This window comes from Patella vulgata, chromosome 6 (genome assembly GCF_932274485.2).
Source record: "Patella vulgata chromosome 6, xgPatVulg1.2, whole genome shotgun sequence".
NCBI classification, from domain to species: Eukaryota; Metazoa; Mollusca; class Gastropoda; family Patellidae; genus Patella; species Patella vulgata.
This window is the reverse complement of record NC_065884.2, coordinates 23,924,674-23,944,912: the sequence shown is the minus strand read 5'-3', so window position 1 is coordinate 23,944,912 and position 20,239 is coordinate 23,924,674. Positions and strand designations below refer to the sequence as shown.

The following is a 20,239-nucleotide window of genomic DNA, read 5'->3' as shown; positions in this document are numbered from 1 at the left end:
CGTTTTGGATTTTGTTCCAGATTGTAGGCGGAAACGCTTCAGCTACATTTCAGGATGCCCGGAATCTAGAAACGCATCTGTTAAGAAATTACAGCCAGTCGATCAGACCATTGCTAAATCAATCAGAAACAATGACAGTCAGTGTTCAGTTTTCATTAGACGGTGTTCTTAAAGTTGATGACGTAGAACAAACTGTCACTATTAATGCTGTCTTCTCGTTTAAATGGCGGGACGAGCTTTTAAAATGGAATTCAGATGAATTCGGGGATATACTCGTACTGAACATCCCAGAAACAAAGCGATGGTTGCCTCGCATTATGGTTCACGAGTCTGTTGGTGGCAGAGACATCTTTACAGGACAGTCCCATCCGTATCAGGTTGCTAATGATGGTTCTGCAGAATGGAGACCTGCTACCGTGTTGACAACTTTTTGTGAACTTGATATGACATACTTTCCTTACGATCAACAAATCTGTAAAATCCACATTTCCCCAATTGATTTCAATCAAGGACAACTCAAATTTATTATAGACAATAACTCACCAATACACCGAGTACGAGAAAATGGGGCATGGTTATTAAAAGAAATCATCGGCACCAACGATATAAAAAATGACGATAATAAGTTATCAAGGGTGGCTGTCACGCTCACCTTGGCTCGACGCCCCACTTTCATACTTCTGAATGTATACATACCAGTTATCATCTTGTCGTTTTTGAATGCTGCTGTGTTTGCTGTTCCAGTTGATTCTGGTGAGAAGTTGAGCTATGTTCTCACAGTACTTCTGTCTTTGGCTGTTTTTATGAGTACTATCAGCCATATGTTACCAACAACGTCAAATCATACACCATATATCACCATCTATCTATCTTGTCTGATCGTTATCAGTACCTTATCTGTCTTAATGACAGTACTAATTATAAGAGTACACAGAAGAGGCCCAGAACATCCTGTACCATCATGTTTATATTGTGTTACCCGACTGGTTGAACGAAGATCTGTGAAGCAGAATCAAGTTTCAGATACGGTTCCTGTGGAAAATAACATTTCTTGGAAATGTGTAGGTGAGGGACTAGATACGATATCGTTATATGTGTCAACATGTATCACAATTATTATGTGCACCGTATTTATTCTCACCATTAATTATCAAATATGATCTAACACATTTCAATGACATTGGATTACGTTAGTTCAATATGCACCCGATTAGATTTTATTACATACTTCGAGAAGGTATTTGTTGAGTAATAAAACCTTCTAGTAGTTTATCAAGGGCTGGCCGTCCTTACCGCACGGTACAAATATTATCACCACTAGAAGCAACAAATTCCAGAACAAGCCAGAACTCATACCAAAATGGCCGCTTTATACAAATGAGTATTTAGGGGAATACTAACCCGAACCCTAACCCTTTTAAGAGAAGTAAAAACTAAATTAGACCCAAGTTCAGTCTTTTAAAAAGGGTTAGGGTTCGGGTTAGTTATCCCCAAAATTCTCATTTATATAAAGCGGCCATTTTGGACTCCGGAAGCACCCCAACCTCGATAAACTACTAGAAGGTTTTATTTGTACCGTGCGGTAAGGACGGCCAGCCCTCGATAAACTACTAGAAGGTTTTATTACTCAACAAATACCTTCTCGAAGTATGTAATAAAATCTAATCGGGTGCAATATGACAAGTATTCCAATAATATTTCAAACATATGTTCAGTATCTAGATACAAAATGCGACGACATGTGAACGATTACTATGTATATCATTCTTATTCTCACTATATAATCATACAGTATGATATGTTAAAATATAAAGTATCTCAATAATATTTAAAACATATTCCTGCACTGTTAAAAATATTTTGGTTATTTTACCCTAAAATTACGGGCAGCAAAAGTTGCCCCTAAATCATAGGTAAAATTACACCTTTAGTTATTTAACAATTTACTGTAGAAGGACATATCTGTTAATTTAGATTTCTTGTAAAAATACATCACAATGTTAATTTACATTTCTTGTAAAAATACATCACACTGTTAATTTACACTTTTGTTAAAAATACTAATATTGGCAATAGCCCCGGTGTAAAATATTTCGTATTAATATCACTTCAACTATATATTGAATATCGATAATCCTGTTTGGTAGACGAGAGCATGGCTCGCGGTACTATCTATTTGCAGGCATTATAACCCTGCTTTACAGACAGTCCGGCTCAACTAACACTGGACAATCGGTTTAATTTACCGTCTTCAAGTGAACTTGAAAACGAGATAATACAACCTACGGCCAGAAAGTCAAAACATTTTTTTTTTTTTATGCATTTAAGAAAATACTTACAAACTGATTAACGTACGCTAAATATCAATACACTTTATAGATCTTATAAATAATGGAAACTAGATATACATGATATGCAATATACTAAATTTACAAGATGTGATTGTCCATATTATGGTTAATAAATCGAAATGAATACCATAAGAAGATAATTATTAGGAATGTTTCGTTTCTATGGAATACTAAAATACGATAAGAGATAGTAAATTTACCGAATAAGTAAATTTACTGAAATAAGTAAATTTACCGAATAAGTAAATTTACCGAATAAGTAAATTTACAAAATAACGTGAATAAACGTAAGTCTGTAAAATGACATGCTGGCTATATTATTTTCCGTTCAATATTTTAAGGTAAAAACAAATTCTTTAAATGCTGTAATTTTACTTATATTTCTTACCTAAAAGTAAATTACATAATAAAGTGAACAAACGTAAAATCTGTAAAGTAACACGCTTGCTGCGTTACTTTCAGTTCAATTTTATTACATTATATGTATTTTTACAGGATTTTGAATATGTCTTTGATACCATCGCCACTTATTGTCAAAAAGACATGAAACTCGATAAACATACTTGAAACTCGGTAAAAATACATTAGACTTGGTAAAAGTAGTATATGTTGTAAAATATACCGATAATTGAGGTACAAAAAACCCTTGAACTACTGTAATTTAACATACATTTCTGACAGTTTACCTGGTGGTTGTCGTAACATCATTTGCTATTTGGTTGTGGACTTCAACGGTCACTGTTAATTGGTTGTGTGTTGAGAAATATTAACAAAAATATTTTAAGGTTTGCTTTCATTACTATTGAATAAAACATTTCTGTGATTTCAACATTTTACGACAACCAATTTGGGCTACGGTACATCTTCCTATAGTTTGAATACACTGAACATTACTGTATTTTGACGTTACGTATGTAAAAATAAATTATTTCACGGTAAAATCACCTGTATAATATGTTTTTTTACGACTATTTGTACTATCACTCCTGTTTGGTGTAATAAAACATACATTTGTAAAATAACATACAACTACGTAAATATTTTACCACATTCTTACGGTAAATTAACATTTATTTCTAACAGTGTGTATCTAGATAAGATATCTTTGTATGCGTTAGCACGTATAATCATTATTATATGTACCGTGCTATTAGCGCATGTTGAAAATTGATTAGTTGTTTAATAACTACGCGTTTCAATAATTTTTTGGTTATTATCAATTCATAATAAAGTTTCCTTTGTATGACTACAGCGTTCTTAAATTTACTACGAGCTTGGGACCATATTACATACGAGCCCGTTGGAATGCAGGGCCGGCAGAAGCGATTCTTGATTGGGGGCGGGGGTTTAGGTCGTCAGAGACGCTTTCTGAGCGATTTCTGGCTAGTAAAATTACTCAGCATTGAAGTTTCCTGTCGATATTGGCGCATATCGGACCGTAACTTCTTGGATTATGGCCCCCTGAATGTACGAAAAATCAAGTCTAGATGTCACAATTTTCATTCATTTTATAAACCTGTAACGGTAAATCTCTTTGATATTTGGGGTATATTCTATGCCCGGAATAATTTGCGGTCTGAAAGTCGGGGAGGTTTTGGATATATACAGGGAAAATTGGGGTTATTCTTCTGAAAGTTTTTCTTTAAACCTGTAACAGGTTATTCTTCCAGGGTAGGTTTTTTTTCCATAAGAAAACATGATATAAGGTTTTTCTTCTGGGAATTCTGGGATATTCTCATCTTGCGTACATGTAAACATAGACGGTTTATAAGCAAGATAAAATCCTCGACTTCGGTTATGCTGGGGAAGAAAGACTTCAGAAAAAACCCTCGACAGAAAAACCTCGGCCTTACACCGTTACGGCTAAGTTCAAATTCAAAGTTCAAATGGCCGCCCCCCTTTACGCAAATAGTGTAAAAGCATATAATACCCAGGGCGACCTTCGGATATAAACTGTGGTCGCAACTACAGCCTGAACCAGCACCAGAACACAAATGGCCCGGACCATTGGCTATTCAATATGGCGGCGCCCATGTCAGATTTTTCGCCTGCTATATTTTCTGCTATTTACTCATTTTTAGAACTATATTTCGACGATGGGGATGAAGAAATGCTTTTAAAACATTTTCTTACAAAACTGACTCCATCTGGTAACATAAATCATTTCATTTTTGGTCGTGGGCCTATACATATTCTTAAACTTCCGGGTGTTAGCATGAACCCTGAAATACGATCCATGGTGTAAATAACGCATTGGCAATTGGCAATTTTATGATATTTTTAAGACAAATCTACACACGTACGTGTCAGTCTTTTCAGCAATCTTTGAACTATCTCGACCGTGGATTGAACTAAATGTCATTCGCATGCAGATAGTTCGACTAGAGTACGGAAATCCGTTCAACCGAAGGTCTCTCTGTCGTGGACCATCTAGAGGTCACAATGTATTTCCAAATTTGCGCTTATCGGACCGTAACATTCTGGATTATGCACCCTGATTGAAAAATCACGTTTTTAGCTTGAGGATCCTCTAGAGGTAGCAACTTTTATCCTATTTTCTAAATCGTTCAAATATATCACCGTTACACCATAATTATGGTTGAGTCAGAATATTTCCTGAAAATCGCAGGACGGAGGGCCTGACAAGGACAGCTGTCTAGTCCTTCGGATGAGACGAAAAACCAAGTCCCGTGTATACATTGGAATGCACGTAAAAGATCCCTTGGCAGTTGGAATTCGATATAAGCGTAGGCTCTGATAGCTCTGTGTTTGATTTCGTTAACTACGGACCTGCTCCATGTGCTATCGTTTAGATCTTTGGCGCTCATCTTAAATCGCAGCACTGGAAATAGTTTTAAGTTTATGACATAAAACCACATGTAATTTCTTACAGAATTGAAGAAAATGAAAAATTCAATGTTAATTTCATCGTTTTGGATTTTGTTCGAGAATGTAGGCGGAAACGCTTCAGCTACATTTCAGGATGCCCGGAATCTAGAAACGCATCTGTTAAGAAATTACAGCCAGTCGATCAGACCATTGCTAAATCAATCAGAAACAATGACAGTCAGTGTTCAGTTTTCATTAGACGGTGTTCTTAAAGTTGATGACGTAGAACAAACTGTCACTATTAATGCTGTCTTCTCGTTTAAATGGTAGGACGAGCTTTTAAAATGAAATTCAGATGAATTCGGGGATATACTCGTACTGAACATCCCAGAAACAAAGCAATGGTTGCCTCGCATTATGGTTCACGAGTCTGTTGGTGGCAGAGACATCTTTACAGGACAGTCCCATCCGTATCAGGTTGCTAATGATGGTTCTGCAGAATGGAGACCTGCTACCGTGTTGACAACTTTTTGTGAACTTGATATGACATACTTTCCTTACGATCAACGAAAAACCGAGGTTCCGTGTACACATTGGAATGCACGTAAAAGATCCCTTGGCAGTTGAAATTCGATATAAGAGTAGGCGATAGTGCCGCTGCCCGGGCAATATTTCCCTCATAGCAAACTGTATGGCGTATGCCCGTCTTCATTAGCCCAGCATAGGAGCAGAACAGTAGGACGTTAAACCCCATTTCATTTCATTTCATTTCCTGAAAATCGGACCGAAACTTCCCGTCAAATGGACACTCCCCTTTACACAGATAGTGTAAACGTATGTAATACCAAGGGTGTAACAATTTTTTATCCGATTTCGATGAAACTTATAACGAGTGTTTTAAGCATCACTAGTTCTTCGGTGAGTTCAAGTTTGGTTCGCATCGGACCTTCCGTTCTGGAGTTATGCCAAATGTATTTTACGCAAAATGTGAAATATACTGAGCGCCATGGAAAACGCATCACTTTTTTTTCCCAAATATTTTATTTCTAGGTGGTTTTGTATGTATAATATCCAACCTCGTGGGGTTTCTCCGGGTCCTCCGGTTTCCTCCCACTGCTAAAGACCCCTATGCGCAAGCGAATTATTGAAATAAAATTAAACCATATGTTAGTCCCGAAATGACCTAGTTGTGTCGAGTGGACGTTAAACCCCATTTCTCTCTCTCTTGTATGTATAATATTATGCAATACTATGAACTATTGTTTCACACAATGCTCCCAAACGCAAAAAATATCGGCTCGTGTGCACAAAAAAAAAAAAAATTGCACGAGATGCACATGAAAAACCCAATATTCACGTGCAGCATTGTGTGTGAGCCCTTTAAAAGCATCTTTTCAACTTAATGTGCAGTACATGAACTGTGAAACGTCAATCTGTCGTAATTTGTTGTTGGATGTGTGAAGGAATCGAGCTAGAGATGCAGAGACTTACTAAAAATCAACGGGATGAAGCCATGGGAATGTCCAGGGCTGGCATGTCTACACGTGCTATTACCAGACTCTTCAATTGTCATCAGTCCACTATTGTAAGGTTGGTGGAACGTGTTCGAGTTACTGGATCAACACGTGACCGTCAACGTCCTGGTCCACAACGCATTACAACCCAGGCTCAAGACCGCTACATCCGGGTTACTCATCTGCATGACAGATTCCGCCCAGCGACTCGAACAGGTGCAGCAGTCGTCGGAAGACAAGAACCAGTAATTGCCAACACCGTAAGACGTCGTCTAAGAGAAGTAGGACTCCGTGCACGACGACCTTATGTTGGAGCTATCCCCAGGGATCATCACCGTCAGCGGCGTTTGATATGGGCCCAAGGACACCAGACATGGAGAAGAGTAGACTGGCAAAGTGTGCTCTTCAGTGATGAGAGTGGCTTTCATCTTTATCACGCTGATGGCCGTCAACGTGTGTGGAGACGTCTTGGGGAACGTCTTGCAGACTGCTGCGTCTTCGAAACGAATCGATGGGGTGGGGGAAGTGTAATGGTGTGGGGAGGCTTCACATTTCATCACCGGACCGCCCTAAACATTTGCAGGGGTCGCGTAAATGCTGTAGCCTACCGTGATGATGGCCCGTGGAGGACACACACGCTACTGACATCTGTGTCGTACTTTTGGTTTTGACCCCTCTGACTTTGTACCCTTGATTACAGATTAAACATCCATAAGTGTACAACTGTGTTGTTATTCATGTGTTCCCATTTGAATATTGTTCACAATAAGAAGCAAAATAAATAAGATATGTTTACAGGATCATTTTGTTATACGAAAAACTAAGTGATGCGTTTTCCATGGCGCTCAGTATATGAATGAAGTTTGTGGACCTCCTAGAGGCGACAAGTTTTGTCCGATTCATGAGATGAAAATTAAACTATGTGTTGAAGATCAAAAGTTCTTGGACGAGCTTCACATTGGTACGCACGAAACCTTCCATTCTAGAGTTTTAGCCCCTGCTATAGAATATTAGAAAAACTCTATCCCATCGTGTTTTAATTAGCCAATATGTCATAGATACAATGGAAATGAGATGAAATGAAATATTGGACTGCTCAGTAAAGTTAACTAATCGCAACCATCGCAACAGGGGGCTGTTAACCCAGGGATCAGTATAGCGAATAGCAAGGTTTTTTCTTCTGAAAGTCAACGTTCTACATGTACTTCTCACTTCTATATTACGTCACTGTATCTAACTGAATAATTACTTGGGTGCAATAACCTGGAAAAAGAGTACTTGCGGTCAAATCAAGGTTGTTCGATCTAACTATGCGTGAAATTATTTGTAATACACTGGTCACCATCCGCTGAACATAGATTGATAAAAATCGCTTTCAAACATAATAATATAGCGTTTCAAAATTATATTTAATAATTAAGCTTTTCTTACCGGTCACATTACATTCATAAATTTCTCAATTTCATTAGTTTTATGTATTGATTGTTTTATGCAATGCTTTTGTTCAAAATAACAATGTTCAGATCTAATAGATTTCTAGATCATCTGTAAACACAGTAATGCAATTATGAAGATACAATTAGTAAAGAGACCAACAAACAAAATTAATAAAAAAAAATACCATTCAGTTTATTCTACTTTGGATTAGTAATTTACCGATAGTCTAAAAGTTATTGGGGAAACAATAATAGTACATATGTATTTGCCAACCACTGTTGACACGATTATTGCCCTTTGTTTACGTTAACAGATCAAATGTAAATTATATTTGAACAGGTTATTTTATCTCATTATGCTTAAAACTATATATTGTGTTATGTATCACAGTGTTACTAACCACCATCAGTTCTACACTTGTTTTCGCAAGGTAACAAGAAGAATTGTTTGAATATAAATTCGCCTAAAACGGTTATTTTTGAAATGACGAATTCGTTGATTATTTCGATCCTTTTGATTTTAATGAAAACTTTCGGTGGAAACGCTTCAGCAACCTATGAGAATGTACAGAAGCTGGAACGATATCTTCTTTCAAATTACAGTCAGTCAGTCAGACCATTGCTAAATCAATCACATACAATGACATTCAGTGTACAGTTTTTGCTAGAGGGTGTTCTGAAAATTGATGATGTGGGGCAAACTATCACTATTAATGCTGTCTTTAAGGTTCAATGGACGGATGAGCTTCTGAAATGGAATCCCGATAACTTTGGAGGTATTGGTATTATAAATATTCCAGAAGAGAAACGATGGGTGCCTCGTATCATGATTATCGATTCTGTCAACGACAGAGACTTGTTTTCAGGACACTCTAGTCCGTTTAAGGTTTCAAAGGATGGTTCTGTGACATGGACTCCAGCCGCCGTGTTGACAACATTTTGTGCCCTGGATATGACAAACTTTCCTTTTGATGAACAAATCTGTTTCATCAACATTCTTCCTATTGATTTTACTCAAAATCTACTTAAACCTGTTATAAGTGACTACTTTGAGATGGGACGGGCAAGAGAAAATGGCGAATGGATACTACAAGGAATAAGCGGCACTAACGATACAGAAAATGACGGTAATGAGTTATCAAAGGTGACTGTCACGCTCACCTTGACTCGACGCCCCACTTTCATACTTCTTAATGTATACCTACCGGTTATCATCCTGTCGTTTTTGAATGCTGCTGTGTTTGCTGTTCCAGTTGATTCTGGTGAGAAGTTGAGCTATGTTCTGACAGTACTACTGTCTTTGGCTGTTTTTATGAGTACTATCAGCCATATGTTACCAAAAACGTCAAATCATACACCATATATCACCATCTATCTATCTTGTCTTATCGTTATCAGTACCTTATCTGTCTTAATGACTGTACTAATTTTAAGAGTACACAGAAGAGGTCCAGAACAGCCAGTGCCACCATGGTTACATTGTGTTACCCGACTAGTTGGACGAAGCTCAGAGAATCAGAATCAAGTTTCAGTGGAAAAGAACATTTCTTGGGAGTGTGTAGGAGAGGGCTTAGATAAGATATGTTTGTATGGGTCAACATGTCTACCGATTATTATGTGCACCATTCTTATTCTCAGTATGTATTATAAAATATGAACTCATTTCGGCTACAGTGTGTTATTGAGTGTCTCAATTAATTTTAAAGGGCGTATACCTCTATTTTGTTTAAGTCTGAAATATACAAAAATGGTTCTAAAAGTACATATTAATGTAATATGAATCTATGTAAAGTGATTTATATTCAACTTTTGAAAAACATGTTGTAATTTTTAATCATTTATGTTCGGTGAAACTCGTGAAAAGTTTTTAGTACATTCTAAACGTTTTTAAAATTATTATTTTGTCGTTTGTTGATCAGCCTTTACTAATTGCTTCTACATTTTGTTGTAGGATGTTTTATTTGTTCATTACAAAAATGACACCCGAAACCATAGGACACACGACTCGGGTACTTATAAAATGTTGGATATTAGGATCCTATAGTTTCATGTAAAGATAACAACATCAATATTGATTGAAACTGATCAATATTGAATTGTGATTCGTGTTTTAATTTCGAATATAAAATATTGAGTTAGAGTCTTAGCTCCTTTAAAGGGACAATAACACTCTTGCTGGCTTGACAGTCCAGAAAATAAAAAAATAACCTTATTCTAAGTACTAGATGTGTTAATGTCTTACCTGTTGTGTAAATTATCCATTAAATCCTATTTTACTTGTCCAGAGGGTTCAAAAATATTTTTAAATCCAAGTCACATTTGAAAAGCTTTACGTCAGGCTTTTCAAATCATTTAGTTGAATTTTCCAATTTTTTAAATTAGGTGTGTTAAGATGAAATTTGTATCATCAATTAATTGGAATATTGTAAAATAGTACAATTTGTTAACCAGAATAAAGATTGAGACATATTATTCAGTTACAACAAGAGTGGTATTGGGCCTTTAAGTGTCTGACTGGTTATATCAATTTTAACACATTTATATGGAATAAAATTAAATTACTTGTAGACCAGTAACTGTGACGTTTCAGCAAGATTTCACAAGTCGTTATCAAGCATATACACTAGTAGATAAAAAAATTCTGCTGTTGTTGTGGTTTATTACAGATTTAACGTCCAATACAATAAATATATACTATTCAAAAAAAGTAGGGGATATTTGATTTTTAAGTGTTATTAAAGTCACCTAATGAAACTGACGAAGAAACAAATGACAAAATGAAATGAAGTTCACATTCATCGATTTATTCCAAATGATCGTTAGACTAAGTAAGGCACAGACTGACCATTATAAGGGTAAAATGATACCCGGGGTCAAACAGCAAAGTTACCACAGCATCACAACCAAGTCAGTAACGGGTAAATCCTCCTCTGTTTGCCAAACAAGCATTGATCCGACGTGGCATACTCCTAATGAGACGTCTAAGGTCATTTTGGTCCAGATTGTCCCATTCCTGTTGCAACGCAGCAGCAAGTTCTTGGACATTGGCAGGACGTTGTTGACGTTGACGTAACCTCTGTCCAAGCATGTCCCAGACATGCTCGATGGGGGAGAGGTCGGGACTCAGTGCTGGCCAAGGTAATGTGGTGATGTTCTGTTGTTGGAGGTAACCTGTAACGATCCTGGCCCTGTGACATCTTGCGTTGTCATCCTGGAAGATGAAACGGCGGCCATGACGTCGTGCGAACGGCACAACATGGACTGCCAAGATGTTGTCCCGGTAGTACTGGCCTGTAACACGCCCTGCAACAACATGTAAAGCCGTTCTTCCAGCAACAGTGATGCCTCCCCACACCATAACAGAACCACCCCCAAATCGATCATGTCTGATGACGTTAACGTCTTGGAAGCGCTTGTTTCGACGACGCCACACCCTCCTACGTCTGTCCAAAAAATCAACAGTGAACCTTGACTCATCTGAAAACATCACATTGCTCCAGCGTCGATTATCCCAGTGTTGACGATCCCTACACCAACGACGTCTTGCCTGAATGTGATGATCTCTCAAACAAGGGATCACGCGAGGACGTCGGGCGCGAAGGTGACCCCTATGCAGTCGATTCCGAATCGTCTGGCCACTCACTCTCACACCAGTGTCTGTTTGAAGACGAGCGCTGATCTGATTTGCTGTGATGACACGATTTCTCAAGGCCAAGGTACGGATAAATCGATCCTGGGCTTGAGTTGACGCCCTTGGTCGACCTGAGCGTGGTCTGTCCTGTACAGATTGTGTATCACGGTATCTGGACCATAGCCTGCTTATGACAGACTGAGAAACATTCATCGTCCGCGCCACAACCGCCTGTGTTGTGCCGATCTGTAGCATGCCAAGGGCACGTAACCTTTCATTTTGGGTAAGCCGACGCATATCAAAATTTGTTTTCTGGTCACTAAAACAATTAAACTGATGTTTCCACCCTGGAATTCAATGCCACAATGACTGTAACATTCAAAGTCAGAGTCGTGCAAATCTTGGGTTGGACCCCCATGATGATCCCAAGCATCACCTGCATTCCATGCGGTAGCTATTGGTGCGTTTGGGCGTCACATGTACCTGGAAATGTTTCTTCTGTTCGGTTCTATAGTGACTTTTTTCGTAGTCATTTGAATATTTTAGTATTATGCCCCCAAAATCAAATATCCCCTACTTTTTTTGAATAGTATAATAAACAGCAAAAAAAAATCAGAGAGGCACTTTAATCAAATCATTCTAGAAAACGACTTACTAAATGGATCAAAGCAATTTTTTGTGAACATGCAGTATGTTGACACATTTCACCACAATTCCAAGACATTACGAGAAGGTTGAGAGTCTGTACACATTCTATACATCAGTATCTGGTGTGTCCACCGCGAGTGTCAATAACAGCAGCGCAGCGTCTGTACATGGAGTGGACCAGACGATTGATGAACGCCATTGACACCTGGAACCACACTCTCAGAAAAGCCTGGCACAATCCATCGGCGGCGAGGGCACGGGCGTTGTCATGCTGGAAAACGTTTCGATGACGTGCGAAATGTGGTATGATATGAGGTCAGAGAGCTTGATCGATGGGGGTTGTGGTATGAAAGTTAAATATTCAATGACATAATATATACAAAAAATTCGGTATCGAATAATGTCAGAAGTTATAATAATATGGTTTTGCATGGGGAATTACTTTAGAGGAACTGTGTTAACTGGCTTTTGTTGTGGTGGTTCACAGCCAACGTTTTTACTTCAGTCCAATCGACTCGACACCATGGTTTCTCATTCAAATGTTCGGCCATCGCAGATTGGTTGGTGGGGGCTTTTGACATATGTTTTTTCGGTCGGAGATCTAGAGGTCTTTTGGATTCTCCAATGTAACTACAGTTAATTTTGTAGACACAGCCTTTCGGTGGGAAGGGTTTAGTGGGGTTTAACTTTCCATTCGCTTTTACTAAATCTTTGGTTGTTGCGCCTTTCAGGAAGGTGGTTTCTTTATCTGCTTCAGGTTTCAATAACCTGATTTGGTGGAAGATGTTGCCGTGGAATGGTATGGGGATTCTTATTGGAGGGTTATCGTTTTGTGTATTAAAATTATTAGATAAGATATTGTATGTATCAACAGAATGATGATTATTATGTGCACCATTCTTAATGTCATATATTTGTACGCATAATTACATTTCCACAAACGATTACATTGCTATTTGGTATTTAAGTATTATATTATACTAGAGGTTGATAATGTCGGTTAAAGACATCTCTAATAAGCGAAGGCCGGGTTTAAAATACAAGAGAATTCGAATACCGTACCTCCTTCAGTGGAGCAAAAGTTTGAACTTTCAGAAGCCGATTAATTCTGTAAAAAGTTAAACCGGTACCAGTTCCCTGTATTATATAATACTTTCTGATGTCGACTTTTTTTCACCTAGCCACGAGGTAAAGTGACCGCACAGTTAGTCCGATATCTAACTATTTGAGAATATATAACGGGGTTATTTTTATTGGCGGATCATGAAAATGTGGGCGTATAAAATGTAGCTGACGAATTTATTAGAAATAGGCTAATTCAAAACACGAAAGAAAATATTAACCTGAAACCCGTGGTTATTACAAGGCTCCACCAAATACGGTGATTTCGAGCGAATTTCGGAAAATCACTGTGGAATCTTAGTGATTTCTTAGTGTTTGATTCCGCGGCGTTCGAGCAGTTTTGTTCCGAAACATTTGAGAGGTACTGTGTATAAAAATGACTAAACGGGTAAAGTAGACTGTTAAAGTTCAATAGAACCGGCCTTATCAAATTGAAGTGGACAATAAGCATCAATTTAGTCGTGATGTTTTTGATTTTATGCTAATAAAAAAAATTAAGAGGTACTTCGCTTGTTGCTTTTGATAATTACTATTATTGGCTTTCAGATGTTATTTGTATGAATAATATGCACACCCGTAACGAACTCTAACAATGAAGAGTAACCCGTCCCCACTGACAAAGTAAAAATCCATAACGCACCCACGCTGACATACACCCCCCCCCCCCCCCCGACCCCGACAAGAGCGTTCTGTAATGTTAGCCTACTAATTTCTTACTGCAGTTCATTTCACGCCTACAAGAGTAAATTTATACGAAAGAATTGTTAACTGGGGCCCCCAATTGCTCATGGTTTTATAAGAATCGCGTTCAAACTTTCCCAGATTATATATTCCAAAATTTTGAGGAATTATCTGATATTTTGCAATATTGCAAATATACTGACACTCATGGTGACAGATTTAAAGCAAATACGACGTATGATCAGAAATTAAACACTGCCCAACAATCACGGTAGACGTTAAATCATAAACTTGTCGATTTAATTAGATTTTATGTGATGATTTCTCTTATGGGATGACAAACCGCCTTTGTTTAAAGTTTTACGTCCCACCCAATGTCAATCAATTTCGCAGTCTTCTGTCGAAAGGGTGAGTCAAATATGAAACTAAAATAAGTAAACAAAGCACCCCGAGAATTAGTCGTATATTATCATTACTAATAGAAATAACAACCCAACTCAGTCAAAACACTAATTTTACCTACAGATCAAGGTTTAATGGGCTATTATTTTATCAGTTTAAAGCTCATCAGGTTTTGACTTTCATCAAGCCCTGATTAATCAATCACTGTCGTTTATTACCGCAGTCTGTCGTGGTTGGAGTTTCTTCTTCAAATATTTATGTTTAATTCCACGTTACTTTCTAAACAAGTTTCCATATCTATCCGAGAAAATGACAAATATCCCACACAGTCTATTGTAGGAACAATAATTTGACATATTTGCCAACAAATAATTACGAATGGATTAAACCATTATTAACACGATTGTTGCTGTTTTTTCACATTCACATTATATCCTGACACTAAAACTATATATTACGTACTAGCAGGATACCCGGCTTCGCTCGGTTGGCGGCTACACTAGGTCTGCCCCGAGTCTGAAATTTGGGGTATAGGGGTAGCTCGAACCGGGGAGTAACATAGGCCAGGTGGCGTTAGTCTACCACTTCCGGTTTCGGAGTTATGACCCCAGAGCGAAGCCGGTCTGTTCGGGGTTGGCGGCTACACTAGGTCTGCCCCGAGTCTGAAATTTGGGGTATAGAGGTAGCTCGGATCGGGGAGTAACATAGGCCAGGTGGCGTTAGTCTACCACTTACGATTTCGGAGTTGTGACCCCGAGCGAAGCCGGTCTGTTCGGGGTTGGCGGCTACACCTGCCCCGAGTCTGAAATTTGGGGTATAGGGGTAGCTCGGACCGGGGAGTAACATAGGCCAGGTGGCGTTAGTCTACCACTTCCGGTTTCGGAGTTATGACCCCTGGGCGAAGTCTGTCTGTTCGGGGTTGTCGGCTACACTAGGTCTGCCCCGAGGCTGAAATTTGGGGTATAGGGGTAGCTCGGACCGGGGAGTAACATAGGCCAGGTGGCGTTAGTCTACCACTTCCGGTTTCGGAGTTATGACCCCCGAGCGAAGCCGGGTATCCTGCTAGTTAGTATATATAGATCACGGCGTTACCAACAACCATCAATTCTACGCTTGTTTTTGCAAGTACTGAATACCATTATTTTGCCCTATAAATGAAAAACGGTTCAATTTATATTCGCCTAAATCGAGTTGTCTTAAGAATGATGAATTCGTCGGTGCTTTTGATTTTAATCGAAACTTTCGGTGGGAACGCTCCAGCAACGTATGAGGATGCCCAGAAACTGGAAACGTATCTTCTATTAAATTACAGTCAGTTGGTCAGACCATTGTTAAATCAATCAGAGATAATGACAGTGTACAATTTTTGCTAGAAGGTGTTCTTCAAATTGATGATGTGGAGCAATGTTGTATTCAAAATTGAATGGACGGACGAGCTTTAAAAATTGAAACTAAATAACTTTGGAGGTATAGCTGATATTGCAAATACTCCAGAAGAAATACTGCGTTTGCCTAGCAACATGGTTATCAATTATGTCCATGGGAGAGACTTGTTTTCAGGACAGTCCAATCCGCATCAGGTTTTACAAATTTTATGCCCTTGGATATGACGAACTTTCCCCATGATAACCAAAGCTGTTACATTAACATTCCTACTATTGATTTTACTCAAAATCAGCACAGTCTTATATGGAAACGGACAACTAAATGGATACTAGACGAAATGAGCGGCACTCACGACACAGATTGAACCAATAATGCTTTATCAAGAGTGACAGTTAGACTCAAATAGACTCAGCGCACCACTTTCATACTTTGTATTCTAGTTACTATACTGTCATTTTTGAATGTTGCCGTGTTTGCTGCTACAGTTGATTCTGATGAGATGTTGAGCTATGTTCTGACGGTACTGTTGTCCTTGGTTGTTTTTAAGAGTGCTGTTAGCGGTATGCTAACCACTACATCGATCACACAGCATGTATGACCATCTATCTTGTCTGATCGCCATCAGTACATTATCTGTGTTAATGACAGTACTCCGACGAGGTCCAAAACACCCGGCACCTCCATGATTAATGTGTGTCCCCACTGGTTGGACGAGTATTAGAAAATCAGAATCAGGGTCCTGTTTCATAAAAACTTAACTAAAATCACTTAAATAGATTTTAACTAAAATCAAAATGAAATTTTAAATTTTATGCTTTTCACGAGAATCGATTGTAACTTATAATGCAGTTTTAATAGATTTTAGTTAAAATTGCTTGCACCCGCGCAGTGCATAATTCCGGCGAGTAAGCATAAACGCTTCGGAACTGAAAATTGTTGCCAGATTGAACTAACCGTTACAATACCAACGAGGAGAGTTTCATACATTGTAGCAATGTCTGCACATGGCCAGAGAGATGAAATAAATAAGTTTATTGCGTATTATTCGTTTTGGAATGTATCAGTGAGTTGGCCTTGAACTTGCATGTCGCTTTCGCGACCTTAGCATTTGATTTACTTACAGGCTTCAATGGAAATAATGCGTATCTATAAATTAATTCGATTGAATTTCTTAGTTTTATGGTTTTTTGGATAACAGAAACTATTGATTATTGTCAAAAACATGTGACATTTCTGACTTAAACGATTAATCTAGACTTAAGTATTGTCAATTTTTAAAAGTATTTAACAACTTTTAAACTAATACACGAAATAGCCAATGTTCCGATGCCTAGATTTGAAATGTCAGTCCCATAGACCCCCTTTCAATAATATTTTGCCAAATGCCAAAGTGCCACATTCCTTATTGGATAATGCCTATCTTACTAAATTACGTGACAGGGAGTAGGGTCGCCCGACCAACCTCGTGGGTTTTCTCCGGGTCCTCCGGTTTCCTTCCACTACTAAAGACCCCTACGCGCAGGCGAATTATTGAAATAAAATTTAACTATGTGTTTGTCCCGAATTTCTTTTAGTTTTTTTTTGTCTATTAATTATTTGAAAATAGTATAATTTATACTCGAATCATATGGTAATATATAAAATAGTAACAAAGAGTTTTGTTTACTGGGGTTTTGGGGTCTGTTTCTTTCTGTTCTTCGGGTTTTATCTTCTTTAAACATAAAGAGGTGCTGTTAAAGAAAACTTATCAAGCAGCGCAACTTCAGACCACTTGTATTATTTAAACAGAAGTTCGTTAAAATCAGCAATACCCTCACTAGCAGCAAAGCCGTTCGTGCTAGCTCATAAACCAGTCAGGAATTACCTCTGAGCAAGGTCTAATACAATCCAAGCAGTTGTTTAATGAAGTTGTAGAGTATCACATCTCAATTCTGATACTATTCATTTAGATTTAGTTGACGGTTCACGCATGGCGATTTAATGTCATTTGCTGTTAAATTATGCACATCAGGTATACAATGTATAGCTAAGCAAAAAAATAAAATAAATAGAAGCATACTTTTAAAACCTGTTTAAAACGGTGACATTTTTTTACACATCGTCTTGTAAGAGGGTACTATATCAGATTAAAGTTACAATTTCATATTTTTAAGTTATAGTTCTAAAATGTATTAAAGTAAAGCCCTAAAATAGATATCTATAAACAGTCCTACCTTGTTAAAGAATAATCCTATTAATCCTATTCACTATTGCCAGTTGAGAAATTGGCAAAAATTTCATTTTCAACTTCAAATTCAAACGTTTGATGATAGCTACTCCATGGTGGGGAATAGAAAACAGGGGGGGGGGGAATTGTGTTATTATTTCCGGTGTTATGATTTTAAGTGTGAGAATGACACCTATGATCGTATAATAGTGAGTTGACAACCTATAATTGAGCAAAAGACATAGAAATAATTATGTTTTGACTTTCTTAGAAAATATAAAATTGTAACTTTAATTAATGTAGTCACGTTTTAATGGACTACTGTTAGTAGTCTGTTATTTTAACAGTTTATATTACACTAGACAAACTTTCATCTAGCTCTGTGTAATCGATTTTTTTTTATTGACAACAGCATTTTCGATGTATTTGCGGCGGCTCATATTTCCTCTTCAAATATTTATGTTGTCTATTTGTAAGTTAATTATACCTTCTAAACAAGCTCACATATTTAACCGAGAAGACTTATTCTGAAAATAATTTCATGTGGAAACAATAATAATTGTATTTGCCAACACATATCAATAATGGTTTTATCTCTTGTTGACACGATTATTGCTGTTTTTCTACATTTACAAAATAGATATAAATCATATTTGAATGGTTTTTATCTATTGGTACTGCTTAATTAAAACTATGTATCACAGTTACCACACCACCACCAGTTCTGTGCGACGCAAGGATATTGTCGTTTGTACCGTAAGTAAAATCATTTCAATTTGAATTGGCCTAAACCGGTTAATCTTGAAAATGATGAATTCGTTGGTTATTTCGATGCTTTTGATTTTAATCGAAACTTTCCGCGGAAACGCTTCACCAACCTACCAGGATGCACAGAAACTTGAAACGTATCTTCTATCAAATTACAGTCAGTCAGTCAGACCATTGTTAAATCAATCAGAGATAATGACAGTCAGTGTAGAATTACTTCTAGATGGCGTTCTTCAAATAGATGATGTGGAGCAAACTATCACTACCAATGTTGTATTCAAGGTTGAATGGACGGACGAGCTTTTAAAATGGAACCCAGATAACTTTGGAGGTATAGACATTTTAAATATTCCAAAAGAAAACAGATGGTTACCTCACATAATGATTATTAATTCTGTTCATGAGAGAGACTTGTTTTCGAAACAGTCCAGTCCGTTTCTGGTTACTCAAAATGGTTCCGTCACCTGGAAACCTGCGGCCGTATTTACAACATTTTGTGCACTGGACATGACACACTTTCCTTTTGATAAGCAAATCTGTGACATTCTAATTCTTCCTATTGACTTTACTCAAAAGCAACTCACACTGGTATTAAAGGACAATTTTTCAACGCATGGGACAAGAGAAAATGGTGAATGGGTAATAGAAGAACTGAGCGGAAGCAACGAAACAAATGTAGAGAATGATCAGTTATCAAGAGTGACTGTCCGACTCACCTTGACTCGACGCCCAACTTTCATACTTCTGAATGTATACCTACCAGTTATCATCCTGTCGTTTTTGAATGCTGCTGTGTTTGCTGTTCCAGTTGATTCTGGTGAGAAGTTGAGCTATGTTCTGACAGTACTACTGTCTTTGGCTGTTTTTATGAGTACTGTCAGCGGTATGCTACCAACTACCTCGAATCATACACCATATATCACCATATATCTATCTTGTCTGATCGTCATTAGTACCTTATCTGTCTTAATGACAGTACTAATTATAAGAGTACACAGAAGAGGTCCAGAACACCCGATACCACCATGGTTACACTGTGTTACTCGACTAGTTGGACGAAGATCAACGAATCGGAAGAAAGTTTCAGATACAGATATGGTTTCAGTGGAAACGAATATTTCTTTGAAGTGTGTAGGAAAGGGCCTGGACAAGCTATGTTTGTATCTGTCGACATGCGCAACGATTATTATGTCCGTCACTCTTATTGTCACTATATGTTATAAAATATGAACACATATCTGGAACAGTATTTTATTTTAAAATAT

General features: G+C 37.7%; 1 protein-coding gene across 1 annotated transcript; it reads left to right on the top strand.

Moving 5' to 3' along the window:
• Positions 1-416: 416 nt before the first annotated feature.
• On the top strand, positions 417-19,874 carry LOC126824311 (neuronal acetylcholine receptor subunit alpha-2-like; the record flags this gene model as incomplete). The annotated part of the gene is made up of 3 exons (XM_056101722.1): positions 417-554; positions 666-926; positions 19,458-19,874. Coding segments are annotated over 3 exons (816 nt in total), but the record flags the coding sequence as incomplete, so codon positions are not given.
• Positions 19,875-20,239: the final 365 nt, after the last annotated feature.